The following is a 17,731-nucleotide window of genomic DNA, read 5'->3' on the forward strand; positions in this document are numbered from 1 at the left end:
TTCAGCAGAAGCACTCAGCATAATTGCCTCTGAGACTACTTATGTATTTGCACAGAACTGTCATGGAATAAATGTAACAGAAACTGTTCAAACTCATTTTCATCCTCTTTTCCCTGCAGGTTTTTTTTGTTCCATATGACTGTCCACTAGAACCACTTGTTCACTTTTTCATTCATAGCTGGCCATTTTATTATTTATTCTTAGCCAATAGTATTCAGCATAGGAACATCTGAACCTGCTTCAGATCCACCACAAAGTCTCTGTCAAGCCATTCATTCTCCCTGGGCCTTTATCCAGTTATCACAGCCTGTCGCTGCATCAGCTTAAAGGCAAGATAAGTCATTCACTGGAAAGCAGCTCCTACAAGTGATTTATTGCACTAGAGTCATTTTTGAACAGAATGGCCCAGACTGCATTTATTTTGCCATGATTACAGGAAACATGTCAAGGTACTCACATTTTTTAAAAGCTGAGAACATCTGACAGAAAAGTTCTCCGGGTTTGACACCAAAGAATCAAGAATGCACCAAAAAGAGAGAAATTTCACTTCTTTAACTGTCTAATATTTTAACTGAAGAGACTGTGCACACACATTTCTTTGTGTCTTGACCTGAGTCTGCAGTTTTGAGCTAGAGAGAAATACAAACCAATTGCCTTATTTTATTTTTTCTGAAACTGCAGTGGTTTGGGATGAGGCCTTATTCTTAGCAAATCTGCAATTTTGACAGTTATGTTGAATCTGCAACTACTCATTCTTTGTCATTGGACTTATCCTACTAAGCAGCCTAAAGACAAACTTCAATATTCTTCTTCATCTAGAGAACAAAGCTGAGCTGTAAGCAATTCCCTGGTGCTCCCAAGTTTGCTACTGGGTTTCATTAAATGTTTGTGATTTTCGTTCTGGCCTGCCATAGTTGTAGCAGTCTTTTTCAGTTCAAGATTTTATTTTCCATCCTAGCTTTTAGCCAGTTTTTTCTCTTTATTTTTGTATTTTTATATATTCAGTAATGCATACATGCATAATTACACATGCAGTATAATTACATTTTTCTTGATTATACACACCACCTTCTTTTCTAATAATCACAGAGACCAGACTGTAATTCCCTGTTTCATTCAGGCCTGTGAGACACAGAGCAGTACTTAGAGACACAAAGTTCTCAGCTTCCATCATTTTAGACAGCAGCTGCCTTGACAGCTGATGAGAGAAGCTGAGACACAGAAAAGTGCTGCAATTTGTCCACAGAGGTGGAAAAAGAATAAAAATCTTCTGATTCTTAGTCCAATTCCCCAGCCCCAAGAGACCATTGGTAAGCAGGTTTTTGTATGCCCACAGTAACTAAACCCCTAGAGTGAAATACTTAATGTAATTTTAATAACTTAATAAAGTTATTGATAAATTATTAAATAGTTAAATACCAGTTAATTTTTTACCTCCTCATCAGGTTAATAACCTATTGCTTACTTCGATAGTTTGAAATATGGGTAGTGAATCTAGATACAGAAACAGAAAATGTCTGAAAAGGGAATTCAATGAAGCACTGCTAAAACAATGTATTTCTTTAGCACTTCCAAATCCCCATATTCTGTTTCAATAGTAGACCTGGGGAGTAGGAACAGTATAAAAGAAAATAATGGAAATAAATCACCATTATTAACCACCTCTGTAGAGAGTGAAAAAATTGAGCCTGGCCAGAGGTATCTTTTGAACTCAGCATGGGTTTTATTTCTCTCCTTTTTACACTGTCCTCCTTACATGCATGCTGCCTTTGTGCCAGTTTGAGTGGTTCTCAGAAAAAAAAAAAAAAATTGGTGTTTTCTTGCTTCATGTTGTTATTGAGAGAATTCTTATTTTCCTTTTAAATTGAGCAGTGCAGTAACTGCCTTCTTTTTCAGCTTTCTACAAACAAAGGAAATATACAGTTTCAGGGAGAAAGCACCTGCATGTCTTAGACCAATGCAATGATTCCTCAGATCTCTATAGAGCCAAAATTTGTCTCACTCCACTATTTAGCAGTTTGCAAGGTTTGCCACCCACACTTTGCAACATGAGTTTCCAAGCACTGTAGTCTTTTCTTTCGATGCCTACAAACACATTAGTCTTGTACCAGTAGCTCAGATCCTGAGATGTTTCAAGTCTCAAGTCGAGCTCTATTGCTCTCCTGGTAGTCTCTTGGATCTTTTTTGAAGGTCTTGTTAAAAAACCCAAACCAACGAGCAAACAAAAAACACCCCAAACCAACAAAAAAACTAAGTCATCAAATTTGCTGTCTTCCACGGTGCCAAGACAGTTTGAAGAATAAGTTACACTCTCCATTCAGCTGTGCAAAAATTATAATTTTCTTAGAGTCCTTGGGTGAAAATCCATTGTCTTGATGCTTTGCCAACATTAATTCAAGCAACAGGTTCTAAAGCTCTTTCACTGATGGTTTAACTGGAGATGATGGACAAATTTGTCATAAGGAAAGGAATCTTCCTAAGCGCGTTTGTTGTGGACATTAGTGAAGATAATTCATAGGCTTTTCAGCTGGGGACTCGTATTTTCTGTGCTATCCTCTAATAAATCCTACATTGACCTCTAGACTCAATGGTAACCATTGGATTTCTGATGCAATTGAAAAAATTCACCATTAGGGTAAATGCTCTTAGAAATTTGTTCCTCTGATTTGTTGTTTTCATTCTGCCTTACAGCTTTTCATTTAATGTGTCTGCCCTTTTAAACTTAAGTTTTTGTACAGTGTTCCCATATTTTTTGCTTTAATAGCCTCCTCTAGTCCTCTGTTTAATTAAAGTATTTTCATATCCATTCACATTCTCTTCTGAGTGTTCACTATGGTGTCTCCATATTCTTTACGCCACCTGGAAGTATTTAAGGATTTGAAATTGATCATTTAACTTTGATTTTTTCATCCTTTTCCATTAATGATTATTTTCTAAGTATTCTATATTACTTTCAAAGCTGGGTTTTTTTTGGAGTATAGCATATATACCTTTTATAATCACTGTACCAAAGAGCTCTTCCATAGTGTCTCTGGTGCCAAGTCTTGGTGCCATTTTCAGGAGTACTATTTCCCATTTTGAGAAAAGAAGCAGTCAGAGAAAAGTTCCTTCAAAATAGTAGCTGTCCATGCTTCAAAAAAAAATGGTCCCTACCATGTAGCTTCCCTGTGAGTCTTTCCATCTCTCCTGAAAGTATTTACACAGTGTTTGGAGGAAAACACTGAATATGACATGAATCACAGTAAAATCACAGAGACTGCTACCACTGTTGAGCAGAAATGCTGAGAAGCTCTATGATAACACAGTTGGTGAGGACTGCAGATGCTTCTAGGGCTGTTGCTGTTCTCTAGAAAGTGATGTCAAAAAAAGATAATGTTGCAGTCTTTAAACATAGGATTTTGTTGCCATTGTTGCTTGAAACCACTTATGAGGCTTTGATAACATATGAAGTAATTACAAGAGGAGTACAGAATATGCTTTCATCTCATGGTTTTTTTCTCTTTTACTGATGAAGGTCACTGATAACTTTGTAGGACAACAGAGGGGAGCAGCTGTTGTGTGCCCAGTCAACAGCTTTCATCAGCCTCCAGCTACCTGGAGGTTTTACCAAGCTACAGCCTGAGCAGAGGTGCTAAAGCCAGGGAAAGCACTCTCCTCTGCTGGCTGTTTATGGTAGGCTTGAAGTGAAGCAGGATTTGTCCAAGACCTAACTTCATATATTTAGGAGGAAGCAATCATCAGTGTTTAGAGGAAATGGCAGCTATAAAGCTCAAGCAGTTAATACAGGTGAAATGCTGCAGGAATCTGTTTTATACCCAGGTGTACGTGGCCGTCCACAGGGCAGGCAGCAGCTGTCCTTCTGCTACAGCTACCTGCACATGACAGCTCTATCAATGTTTTTAACCTCTGGCAGATTAAGAAGACAGCAGGATCAAAGTGGACAGACTTCCAGCATTGACAGCAGAGCATCCCTTCAGAGCCATGAGAAACTCCAAGACGGGAGGAACAACAATTTGCTGGGACACGGCTGCACCAGAGGCTGCAGCAGTTAGTGAGCCACGGTCCCACACGCTTCCTCAGCGGCAGCGGGAGGGGAGGTCCTCTCTGCACCCCCCCTCTTCTGCACCCCTTGGGTCCTGGGACACCTGACCCCTCCAAAAGCCGGATCCCCGACCAAGGACAAACCCACACAGCACACTGGCTGAGATTTTCCACATACAACTCTGCTCTTGAATCTGCCACTGGAAAAATGACCATCAGCAACAAAATACAGTTTTTTAAGTAAGTGTGACTTTTGTTTTCAAAATCCTGGAAGAAAACTTGAAACAATTCATTAGGCAGCCTCTCAAAGATTGCCACATTCCTGGATATTTGCAAGAGACAACGTTATATTGGGGCCAGCTTTATCTTGAAGGCTTTACATTACCCCAAATCCCTCTGTTAATTAAAATGGTCCAGTTTTGAATTTTGTGAAACTGCTGCACACAGCTGTTTCTAAGCACCTGCTGTTGAGTTTATAACAGATGTACATGATGTAAATACATGAATGTAGTGTCAAATGGGCCAAACACTGAATAATTTCATTTAAATACCTGAAACTCATTGAAAATGTTGCAGTGTGAGTGTATTCACATTGTTCTTTAACATCCTGTGTTCTGCTTTGTAGTAAAAGATGTGACCCTGGCCAAGTCAAAGTTTTGCTAGTGACTTTAGTGGATGCAAGATCAGACACATTAGTTATGTATGCTAACCATGGTAAAGAAAGACCTTTTTATTTGTACCAATAGGCTGACTGAGCCAGAGTTAGTAAGGAGAGCTAAAAACATTAAGAATTTGCTCAGATCCATAGCTAGCTGTTATAAAATGTGAAGAAGTTACATGCGTCTCTATTTTCATGGATCTATTCCGGATGAAACTATCTTGAATAGAAAGAAACATAATTTAGTCAAAATATTGCTGACATGAAATCCTTTTATTTTAAACAGCACCCAAAATTCCAAACATTTATGGCATTTTGCAACTTGTACATCCACATTTTGATAATAAATGCATGTTTATTCTCTCCTATTGTGCTTCTATTTTGAAGGGTTACCACTTGTAAGCAAATTTCATTTCAGCCTTTTAAAAAAAAGTAAGGTTTTTGGAAGTGAAAAACATTTGAAATAATCTATTTTTACTGCATTGTTCCCATTCTATCTTTTACAAAGTTCTTTGTAATTGAATATATTTTAAAATTTTGTTTCATGTTATATTTTGGTCACAATTTTTTGCAAATACAGATTTTTATCACTCCACGAAATGGTGTTCCTATCAACAACAAGCAGTTTACAAATGTACAAAGATAAAGATTTTATGTCTGTCATGAGCATGATGTTGGTCTACTTGCTTAATTTGGTCATAGACTGGAATAATCATAGGATCAAGCAAAGGAGCAGAATTTTTCTGGTCATAAGAGGACAGATATCATTGCCCAGAATAAACTGTTTCATATCCATCCTTTCTTATAATGACCTTTTTCTTTTTTTTTTTTTCTTGACATTGGTTTCCCTTGGGAATGACCAAAGGGGATAAGATTTCACATAATTTCTGGAAACACCTGTTGTTCTGTTCCAGTCAAAATTCATTATGATCCTGGACCTTGATCTGGATGTGAAAGAAAATCTTTTATTTATTTAAGTAATCCTACAGAGATTAATGTTACTGGGTAAATATCGTAAGCAAAATTTTGCAAGATCCATGATGTATCAGACGATATAGATTAGAGACAGAGTGTTTATAAGGAGAACCAGTAATTTAGTGAGATTTTCCATGTAAAATTTTCCAGCTGGAAAACATGGGGAAAAAAGGCAATTGCACATTTTATTCTTTTTCTGTGGTTACAGTTATTTTGAGCAAGAAGAGTTACTCCGGGTGATTTTGTACATCAACCACACAGGATGCCACTGTGCTAGCACCTTAGCTGAGGCTAGGAAGGCATTTTTGAAGTGAATGTCTCAACCTTACAGCCTTACTGCATTTTAGTACCTATTGCAGCACCCAAATCAGAGGCTTTTTGGAGGATACAAAGTCAGAAGATGTGTTCCGAGAGAGCACTTACTGCCATCTTCCCAGCCCTGGGCCTGTAGACCACAGGAACAGGTAAGAGAAAATCTGAGATGGAACTTCCCCAAATGTAGCTCATGTGGATGTCAGGTCAGCAGAGCCCCTCCTGTCCAGCTGCACTGCCAGCTAATGCACACACAGCCCCCAAGAAACCTGGGCTTATAGAATGAGAAGTTTATAGAATGGAAGATCTACATATGCAAGAAGATCATCAGTGACTGCATCAAAAATTGGAGGAGTTTACTGCAGACAGAATTTAATTAGCAGCAGGATTCTACCAAATATTTGCAGTCCGATCTGGCTGTTGCTGGATGTCTTTGCCAGTGCTTTACTAAGCTGTTTTTGAGAGGAGCCTGGGTATTCAATAGATTGCATCTACTTAAATATATTTGCACAGAGTATTGTGCATGAATGCAAGCTCGCTCAGACACTTTAATTTCACGCTTGTGGCCACATGATCATTTCTCAAACAACTGTACTGCTTGCAAAAAAATGAAATCATGGCACCAATCAGCTTTATCCGTAGTCCATGGCACTTCCACTGACTGCAAGCTGTACCTTATGCTACATATAATTATTTATGTCAACTTATTACACAGATCAGTGAATGCCCTCAGCTATACCATGGAGACCCAATATTGAATCAAAGAACCATGGAATGGTTTGGGTTGGAAGGGACATTTAAAGGTCATCCAGTTCAAGTCTCCTGCAGTGAGCAGAAACACCTTCAACTAGATCAGGTTGTTCAGAGCCCCATCCAATATGGCCCTGAATGCTTCTAGGGATGGGGCTTCCACCACCTCTCTGGAACACCTACACTCTTATTTCATCTTTTCTTTCAACCAACATAGCTGTAAGGATCTGTCTTGCCTTGGGAAGCTCTGATAATGGTGCAGAAGAACATGAAGAGAGGTTATTTTTAATAGAATATGATTTGTGGGGCCAGAACACATATGACAAGTGAAGTCACAGAGCCTGGGAACACGCCTGAGAAATGCTTGGCTGAGACTTGTCTGTCCTACTTTAGACATAAGAAAAATGAATTAGCCAGATCCAGGCTCAAAAATAGAGATGAAAAAAAAAATGCTTTTAGGATGTGGTGCACTTTCCCTGTCTTGACTGTCTGTTTTAGCAGATGGTTCTCCCTGTGGCTCTGCCTCCATGGAGTACAACATCAGTGCACACAGCCCAGATGTGGACATGCACATTGTGCACTGACATTTAGTCAGATGAATCTTGTTTGTGATGGCACAGAAAATTTGTCAAGTTGCAGTCCAATCCTTATGAAAAATGGGAGAATTTGTGATCTATTCAATGGGAGTAAGAGAGGTTTAAACAGTTTTCATCCTTAAGTGCAGAAGTGGTATTAGAGGAAAAAAAAATACACAAACATACTCTTGTCTTGGATTCCAGCAGAAATGAAAATAGGGAAGTCCTAAATAAGACATAGAAGGTTTTTACAATACACTCAGTGAGATGGAGAACAAAAAGAAAGCAGGGCAGTCATAAAATCAGAAGAAACTCCTTGGGACACATTTATTCTATACAACTTTATTGTCTTGCAAAAGCAGACCGTGATCTGGACTCCCAAAGTCCCATCTGGTTTCACCAAGTCATTTAAAGGATAAAAATATTTTTTCTCATTTCTGTTCCAGGGAAGAGAGAAAGAAGTCTAACACAGCTGGAAAAGCAGTTTGCTGCTACCACAGTTTATTGCAGTGCCTCTTGCTCTGTGGTGTTGCAGTTCTGATCATACATGCACACTCCCACAGCATCACTCCACATTAAACTCTGCCAGATTTACCTTCTGTTCAGTTTGCTCCTTCTACATTGTGTATTAAATATTGGCACAGTACTGTAAATGTTTAATTACCAACTGTCATAAAGCACAAATGGCTCCTTTCATCTGTAGTCTTGACAAAAATGATTAATGTAATGTTTCCAGAAGATTTTCCTGTAGATTTGGGGGAATTGGAGGGTTGGTTATAGGTCTTGGTACATTATTCAAAATGACAGCTAAGTACATTATAGAGGAAATAATAGGCACTGATACATCCATTCCATTTATTTAGATGTTTTCAGCTTGCAGGAACATGTGATCACAATTTCAAACTTATTTCTGACAGTTTAAACTAAACCTAAATATTGGTGTAATGGGGTGTACTGAGGAGCTGAAGTTGGCTGAATCAGACCCAAAGCATTTGGCTGTTTTGCACATGGGTAGGTATGCCAACACTTCTGCTATGAAAAACATGACTGCCAGCTTAGGAGAAGCTTAGGGGTTTTGGATAGGTACATTTACACTTTTGGTGGGAGCTGGAAAGCAAGGAGATATTCAAAGTGTATTAATAAAAAAAGCTACATAATAGGCTGCCTCACTGCTCTAGCACCTGCCCCGAGAGAAGACCAGGAACAAGCCACTGTCGTACAAGTAATCTCCATTATTTCTATATTTGACCCAGATTCCATCCATGACAAAGTGAGTCCATCTATGCAGACTCTGATTAAGAAGCAAAGGAAGGCAAGACCCCCCTGTCAGCTGTGCTGGGCTGCTCAGACTCTGCCTTCCAGCGTAGCGAAAGGGACAACAACTTCTAGCACCTGCTGCAGCCAAAGTCATCAGTCCTGCTGGGGAAAGCAGGAATTACTTTTTCCTACACATCAGTTGCAGTTCAACCCTTAGCATGTGCTACCAACACGTCCTGTGATAAATTTTGAATGAGGGATATGTAATGCTTTTAGAGATCCTTCTGCTACCACACAAAAACTTCCATGATAGATTGGTGTGATTTTTAAACAGGGCCTTGTGTTCTTCTACTGGAGAGCATACTAGTAGCTAAATGACTAATTTCTTATGCACATTGTGCTTCATCATCTCAGCTTTCATCAGAGTAGTTACTTGTGTTTATCTGTATTTTAGTGATTGAATCAGCTATGCTCTGGCCGGCAGGGAATAATGTTTTGGTATTTTTAGCCTTCATTTAGCAATGCAAATGAGCTTCCTATAATCATGTTTGTGAGAAAACACATGGTACAATCAGAACCTCAGTAATGACTGATATTAGCTATGCTCTATACATCAATGAAATTAGCTCAGAGTCACAAACTCCCTTTTTTTGTCCTTTTTAATTGGAAAGGAGGAATGTATCTAATCAATTAAACCATTTTTTTACAAAATTGCCCAACTGTCCTCATGAGTCATCTCAGAGAATCAAAATTATAATATAGGGCAGAAAGCTTTCAATGTTCAATGTTTGTGGGTTTCTTTAAGTCCATTATAAACAATAAAGCAGACATATAAAAACTACTGTAACTTTCAATATCCATTAAAAGAAACACAACTGAAAACAATCATAAAATTCAAGTCCTTCTAAAATGTATACCCAAGAATACAGAGTTATGTAAAATCAGTGCCCTTTAAATGGAATTAGATTTAGTCACAGACACTTTCATGGGCAAAACTATGTCAGAACTAGTGCTCTTGAGAATTTTTTGTTTCTTACAATCCATTGTGCTATAATACAGCCCTGGAATTTTCCCACCATGATAAATTTGTACTTGAAAAATCCCTCTTGGAAGAGTGCTATACAATTTAATTAGTATTTTCTACACAATTTTGTAGTGTGTATAATATTCTCCAGCCTCTGTGCAAAGGTATGGAGGCAATTTTGTTGTGGTTAATTAGTAATGAGAAAATGCTCTAAGTCTGCTCTAAGTCTTGAGTCCTATCATGATAAATGCTATATCCACACATTAAGGTAGGTCAGACATGACTGCAATGAATTTACAATCTGAACTAGCTTTACAAGATACACCTTGAAGCCAGGGATGAACTGGAAAAAGAGTTCAGGGCAGCAGGCAACAGTGAAATCAGCTTAACAAATGTAATGAGCACCCATATAATGCAGATTTATGGATTATTTTTCTACATTCAATTATGTGCAACATCTCCTTTAAGGCCATAAAGTTCCCATTTATATCCAAATGCTCAGACATTACAATCTTGGAGACTACAGAAAGGGCTGGCAGAGCCTGCTGCAGTGACACCAGCAGCTGTAACTGTGCCTTGTTGTTGGTTCAGCTCAGGCCAGTGGGAGCACACAAGGCTACTTCTGCTGAGCAGATCATCTGCAGAATCCAGCTGAAGGCAGAGGTGGAGAGCTAAAACAAAGTATGGAAACAGGATGAGAGCTGTCAACAGAGCTGGCTTGCACCCCCTTGGCAAGACCCTGCACCCCCTTGACAGGACCCTGCATGGTTCTCCATAAATTCTGCCTTCCTCAAGGCCTGCCACTGCTCCAGGTGTGGGGTGCAAACATCTGTGAACACTGCAGCACAGAAATCCATCCCTGCTCAACATCGTCCTGACTGACACAGAACAATCACTGCCCTCCCAAAGTCCAGCCAAACACCAGCCCCAGACATATCCCCAGTCCCCACCTCACTGATGACCTGTCATCCAAAAGACCTGGTCTTCCACCTACTCTGTTACTGTTGAGTCACAAACTCCAGGAATTAAAAGTCTTGGAAATGCTTAGACACTGCTGAAGCCCCCCCAAGTCCACCGGTGTTTTGAAGTGTTTCCTGTAGCCAGCATTCCTCTTACTTCAGTATTGAGCTTAATGTTACATTTTTTAGAGGTACACATTAATACTGAACAACCAATAAAATAAAGTAAGGCTGCTCATCTTGTATTTTAACATATATTTGAAGAGATTTCTGAAATGTTTTGCCCATCTTATAGGCACAGCTATTTGAGTAAGTGGCATAGCTTCAGTTTTCTGCAAATGAGAGGCATAACAACCACACAGTCTGGGCAGAGAAATCAGAGAAAATGTATGTAACTGACAGTGTGCTCTCAGATTATAGCACTAACTTGCATTATCTTCTTCTCATTATTTTATTCAAGATAAAGTATCTGCTAAAGTTTGTAGCAGCAATATTGAATCCTACAGGTCAAATTGGGGGAACTGTATTTTAAAAATAATACCATTTCATATTAACAGTTTTTTATTCCACTTTCCTTTTATTTTGAAGACTAATAGGTCCAGACAATTAGCCTTTTCTGGATCCTTCATATTACTCTCACTGTAATTTGTCTCCTCTTTAAAAACACAAATATTCTCCTGGCAACACACACCACAAACATATTTCTGTGTTTTCCCCTCACAGTATTTTCAGTTTTCCCACACAAATGAAGATTTCTGTGTCTCTAAGACATTGTGCTGTCCCTCTCTGGGAAAATCTTCTGTGTGAATTGTGCTGACAGTTTACCATTGCCCTGTCAGGACTGTAAGTTATTGATCTGAGGCTGCCTTATCATATTTAAGATGCCTTAAGTTGCTAGCACTTCACACTATCATGTTTCATAATACTGTAGGGTCTTGGGAAAAAGGGAGTTAAAGCTTTTTAGGAGTTTTTTGGGTGTGGGTATGCACTGAAGAGCTAAGTATGCACAGCAAAGCTCTGAGCTTTTATTGCATGGCTTTACCATATTTGTACTACAGCAAGGTGTTTAAAACTCCCTGAGCTTGCTCCTTCCCACCTTGACTGTGTCAATACTGATTTTCACCTTCCACTCTGTTGTGCTGCCACTCTCCTTGGTAGGACCAAGGTTATTGGTTTACTGAGCCAGTATCTATAGCAGGGACATAGCCCTGCTTTTCTTGAAGAGCATACATATGTATGAACCAATTATTTGAGTGTATTCTTCTCCTTGAAAAATGACTGTTCATTTGTACAAGCTGAGAAGACCAAATTAAGTCTTTTCCATTTGGTACACTTCAAATAAAAACTTTTCTCACTTCCTATTAACTGTTTAAATCAGTTCACAAATGAATGTTACAAGATTTAAAAGGTGTTACCTGCTGAAAATATGCTTGTATTTTTCTTGAAGATATTTATTCCAAAACTCTTTCCATTAAAATAATGCAGCCATCCTTGTGATCTTTTACACTGTGATATGCTCATTGTGTGGCATATACATATTAATCTGTACTTAAAAGGAAAGATACTTAGTTCATCTGCCCCATGTACACCAACAGCTTTGGAATGTACATCCCTTTACAAATGACAAGTCAAACATACAGGAAAACATACGATAACAGTTATAACATAGAAAACAGATTTTTCCTCTCAGTGGATGGCAGAAGCCTCAATCTTCCAACCTAAATAATGTGCTTAAGTATAATGAGACGTAATGCAGCCACATCTACAAGTGTGTTCAAAAATAGTCTTGCTTTCTCTCCAGGGATTTGAGAGATGCAGATTTCCTGCCAGAAAAGATAGAAATGTATTTAGAGGGGGCTGGAGAGAGGAGAGAGCTTCTAGGAGACAGAAAAAACACCCAGGCCAAATATTTGGAATTTGATAATGTTTTGTTGTTAAATTGTGTCTTCCCAAATATGGGTGTTTTGCTTAACATAAACCAGCAAGACTAGACATAAAACAAGCATTTAAGCATATTTATGTTGCTCCAGCAAGAGCTTATTGTTATCTGGATGTACTGTATTAATAGCAAAAGGGTTTTTTGCAACAAGCTTGCACATGATGAGCTTTCTGTCATGCAATCAGATAAATTTCTATCTGTTTACATCAGAATTCACTCAAGTTTTTTAAACTTCCCTTCTGCATCTCTCCATTTTTTACCACTTTCAATGCCAAAGTGTTAAAGATGATCTTCCTCTCAAGAATTTCCACTTAACTCTGAACTGAGCACCTCTGCTTCCCACCATGTCTTATCTTCAAGTAAAATAACTATTTATTAGATTTAATGACAGTAATTCTTGGTACTTCAAAGAAAGGTCTTCTTTGACCATACTGAATGCCATTTCTGCTGTGGGGATGTGAGATCATCTTTGGCAGTCCTTTCTAGAAACAGGCTTAGCTGGGTCCTTCTGGATCTTCTGGATACAGAATTATGGGGTAGCTCTAATGAGAGAATGAAGTGGCTAAAATATTCAAGTGCCATGAATTTAGATGCCTGAACCACAGAGCCCAGGGAAATACTGGACCACGTGCTCAGAGCCTGCCCTTTTCTTTTACTTCACAGGGAGACCTCACAGCCCTGCAGGGCCCAAGCAGCTCTGTCAGACACACAGAGCTCACCAGTAACATAAGTCCTAGGTACTGGTGCATGTCCAAAAGTCCTACCTTTCTTGAGGTAATGAGGTCTCCATCTAGCTCACCTCTACAGCTGTCCTAGTGATAGCATACTCCTAGACCAGCAATTGCCATGACAGCTTAACACTGAGAAAAGTAATCCAGAAAATTGAAAACTTCAGTTTGAAACTTTCCAAAGCCCAGGGAACTTAAAATATGTTCTTCTAGGGGAATGTAGAACAGTAGAAAGAAACATCTTTCTTTTCTTATTTTTTTTTCCAGTCTCTGAGGAATCCCAGGTTATTTTATGAATCTTCAATTCAGGGGGGCAAATGCTATGAAAGAAAACAAAATGTCCTTATACAGAGGACTTGAAGGAGAGCACAATGCATGCTGTACCCTCATAAATACCAACATAAAATTAAGTAAAAAAATCTCTAAATACATTCTGTTCAAGTATCACATCTATATTACTTGCTCTCAAGATCAACTACAGGATAAAAAGTTACTGCTCTCTAATCAGTATTCATATGAAAATATTCAAACTGCAACTCAGAATCCTAAGAGACTGGAACGCTTCACAGTTCCATCTTTTAAAATGAGAATGAATTCTATTCCAGTGGTAGCTTTGATGTATTTCAGGTTTTCCCACATCAGTTAGAAGAAAATTATGTGCTTCAACAAATCTTAATATCTGTATGTTTTTGGTTTTGTCTTTCACTAGATGACAAATTTTCTTAGATGACAAACATTTTTTTAATGTAAGTTCAACCATTTCATGAAAGCACATTTAAAACATCTGTATCCTGAAATGAGGCTTGGTTTTGAATTTATATTATTCAGAACACAACTACATTGAATGATCCCTTTTGTTGGATGAAGAATATGGCATAGTGGATGGAGTGAGTTTAAAAATAGGTTTTTTACACTAAACGCAACTGGCAAGAGGCTTCATTAACACTCATGCAGAATTTTGTTTTGCCAAAAGAACAGAAGTGTGTATCAGAAGGAAGATGGGGTGCATAAGGCTAAGAAAACTCATTCCATTTGCTGCAAAAACAAATTGGCAAGTGAACACCATTCAGCCAGCCTGTGAGGTAGTCCATCCAAAAAATTTAGAGGAAAGAGAGGAATGTGCAGTGACCCAGAATAAGGAGCACTATGTCCTTCTTTTATCAAGAAATCCTGTTACTGAAAAGGTGTCTCCAATGTAAAGGAAGCAAGGGAAGTCACTAGTGCTATTATAGATCTATTTCCACAGGAAGATCAAAGCAGCAACATAAAAGCAAGTGCCAGCTGAAGCATTTTCTTCTACTTTCAAGGTAAAAGGTAAAAGCTGCTGAATGGAAATCTATCAAAATATTTTCTTCTGACATGTTGATGGTAATTATCCTGACTGATACCAACCTTGTTAAATAGTCACTAGTGTCTGCTAGAAAAGTGAAGAGTCCCTTCCCACAGTCCACCTGAAGGAAAGAAGGCTGGTAACGAAAAATTCAAGTCTTTTGCTTTCTACTAAGCATGAACAGATGTATGGACAAACAAAACATGAACAAATGCATAGACAGACATCACTTATACTGGAAATAGTTTTGGTCCCTTGGCTACCACTTCATGTTTTAACCACTCAGTGATTGATATTCTAACCAAGTCTGGTACAAGGCTCGAGTTGATTTATTTTCAAGAGATACAGCTTTCTCCACTCACCCCTTGCTGAGAAGGAAGATAGAGAACTGTATTTTGCTGTACTTCCCTTTAAGGAATCTGCCTTCACTCTAACACCTTTCTCACCTGCTAACCCCAACACTGCAAACTGATGCAAAGAAATCATCACAGCACAGTTTGGGCTTTTTTTGCAAAGGCACAGTCTAACACACATGGTACCTGAGCACAACCCCAAGTTTACACTGTCTAAAGATTTGGGTAAAACCCAGGCCAAGTGCTCTACAGCCTCATCCACAAGAAGCTCTCAGGATCCCAGTTTATCCTATTCCTGTGATATGCTTTGTATACAATTAAAAACAAGCTACTACAAGCTACCTGGGCAGAAGGACACAGGTAACAGATCTTGCTTGATCCTCTCCCACTGGCATTTTGCATCAAATCCAGTAAAACCCTAAGAAACCTAAACCCAAAATTGTATCAAAACCTTCTTTGGTATGTGGTTCACTCAATGCTGCTGTGATGTGTTTGTGAACTGAGAAAGCTGGAGCAGTACCTGGAGGAGGAGCAAAGGTGGTGGTGGTGGTGAAGCAGAACAGAAAATACCTGGGCTGAAAAGCTGAGCCAGGAAAAGAGGAAGAGAAAAGCAAGGGAAGAGGCTACATTCGGAGATTACACAGGAAGACTGGGCTGGAGGCTGAGACACACCAAGAGATGTGGAGCCTGGGACTGCTGGCAGACCTTGGCCAGGAAGAGGCAGCACAGATGAAGGAGTCCAGGGATGAGTAAGTAAGGGGCGGAAAAGCACAACAAGCAACAGCCTGGAGGGGTTTGGGGTGAAAGTGGATCTGTCAGGCCAGAAAAAATTCTTGTGCAATGGATGGAAGAATTGCTACCCAGTAGATCATATTCCCCTGCAGAGACTTAATTTTCTACTGTCCCTGGTGTTATAAAATGATGTGAATCTTCCAGCAAAACATATCTTACCCCTCTGTAGTTTCCCATGGAGAAACAGAGGGAAATAGGGAAAACACAATCACTGAGAACAGAGGTCTGTGCAAAAGAGCCAGGTCTTTCAGACTTGCTGAGGAAACATGAGAGCAAATAAGTACTGTATGATTAGAGCTCACCAGCTCCCATAAAAATAATTTCCAAAAGCATTATTTCAGGACAAGAAGGCCTTGAAACAATCAAAGCACTCTCACAGCAGGGACTTTTGGTGGTTCCAAAACTATAGGGCAGGAAAGCTGACACATATGAACTGCCAGGACTCAGGGAGGTGGAGAACAGGCTGGTAGGAAAGGATCCTCTCCGCATTTCATGGAAACCAAGATATTCCCTTGGAAAGTGCAGATTTCTGCAAATCTTCATTACCTGAAAGAATATGTTCTCTTGAAAAAATTCTACCAGCTCAAAGCAAAAAGGGAATCCTGTTTTTCTGGCTTCTTGACAGATTTAGTTATTTACACACAAAAATATTATTATGATTTGGTTACAGAAAAACAGGAAAAAGATAGAGAGAGCCAGGAAAAGGAGGATTAGCACAAGAGCCCACAAGAATAGGTTGGAAGTCCAGAGGCACTTTAGCAGACTCAGTGGAAAAATTCTGATTTTCTTTCCTTTTAAGACCAGCAGTATTTTCTAGAAAGGTTTTATCTCTTCTACAGGGGATTGTTTAATGGCCAGTAATTATGGCCAGTGTTCCTATTATCCAAGTAATGAGAAAAGCAGCATCCCAGATTTATAGCAACAAAGATTTTTGGAACCTCAGTAGGATTTAGATAGAAACAGGATGTGGTAAAGTCCCTTTCCAGTGTCAACATCCTCTCTTCTCATTTGCTTATCAGTGGTAGGGCTTCAGCAATGCATCCACAGCAAAAACTTCCCTCTGTCCATGCTTAAAGGCCTTTCCCAGAGACTGGATTAGACAGTCCTCAGGCTGAGGAGAGCACCAAACAAATCCCCTACTTTATGTGAGGTCCCTGATCATGGAGTTGTTGAAAGGGAAGAACCATCTTCACCTTGGAAGAAAAGTTTCAAAAGGAAAGGTCTCATCTGCATGGCAGAAGCACTTGCTCTTGCCTACTTTCATCCCAATGCTACATACCCTGAATGAGAAACACAAATTCATGGGATCCTGAGGCAATCAGAGCCTGTTGAAGGTACTCACTGCTCAGGTGAAGTTCTCTGAAGTACTCACATACTTCAAAAATGTGAGTACGCATTAGTTTTGAATATAAAGGGCAGAAAAGAAATGAGGCTTGCTCATCTTTGATTCCATTTTCTGTCAAGACTGGATGTTCCTCGTTTTTCCTTTATTTGTTTAGGATCATGTATTATTTCAATAGTTAGCATCTGGTCTCAAAAAACCCAACAGAAACCATTTGTAAAAACCAGCAATTCCCAGACTGCAAATGCCATGGGACTTTGGCACTCTGCAACAGAACAAGATTCCACTTCATTAACATATACTGATGGGAAAGGGAAACTGCGAGCAAAAGCAGAGCCCTGTGTCCCTCCCAAGGCAGCAGATGTAACAACAAAACCAGACTTACAAAATCCCAGAGACCTACTGCACAATAAGGTGCGAGAGTCCTCTGTCTTGTGAAAATGAGCAGTTGATAAACAGTGATTTGGAGCAATTTTCCCCTGAGTAATCAGCAGCCACTTCACCACAGGGATAGGCTGTTGCTGTGCCTCTCCTCAGGAAGAAGTGGCTGTGCAGGCACTCGGAGAAGGGATCAGGCACCCAGCTCCAATGTAACAGGAAGTGAGCACTGTGCTGGCTGATGCCATCAGACCCTAAGTAAAGCAGGAGTACAGGATTTTTCATTCTCATACTCTTCTAATCAATGTCTGGGATCAG

General features: G+C 39.3%; 1 protein-coding gene across 1 annotated transcript in view; it reads left to right on the forward strand.

The window, feature by feature from the left end:
* Positions 1 to 5,494, forward strand: part of STK32B (serine/threonine kinase 32B) — a 134,127-nt gene extending 128,633 nt beyond the window's left edge. Inside the window, exon 11 of the mRNA XM_017727628.1 lies at positions 3,914 to 5,494. Within this exon, the coding sequence (XP_017583117.1) occupies positions 3,914 to 4,052 (139 nt within the window). The 3' untranslated portion in view covers positions 4,053 to 5,494. The remainder of the gene's footprint in view (positions 1 to 3,913) is intronic.
* Positions 5,495 to 17,731: the final 12,237 nt, after the last annotated feature.

Source organism: Corvus brachyrhynchos, unplaced genomic scaffold (assembly GCF_000691975.1).
Source record: "Corvus brachyrhynchos isolate BGI_N302 unplaced genomic scaffold, ASM69197v1 scaffold80, whole genome shotgun sequence".
Lineage (NCBI taxonomy): Eukaryota > Metazoa > Chordata > Aves > Passeriformes > Corvidae > Corvus > Corvus brachyrhynchos.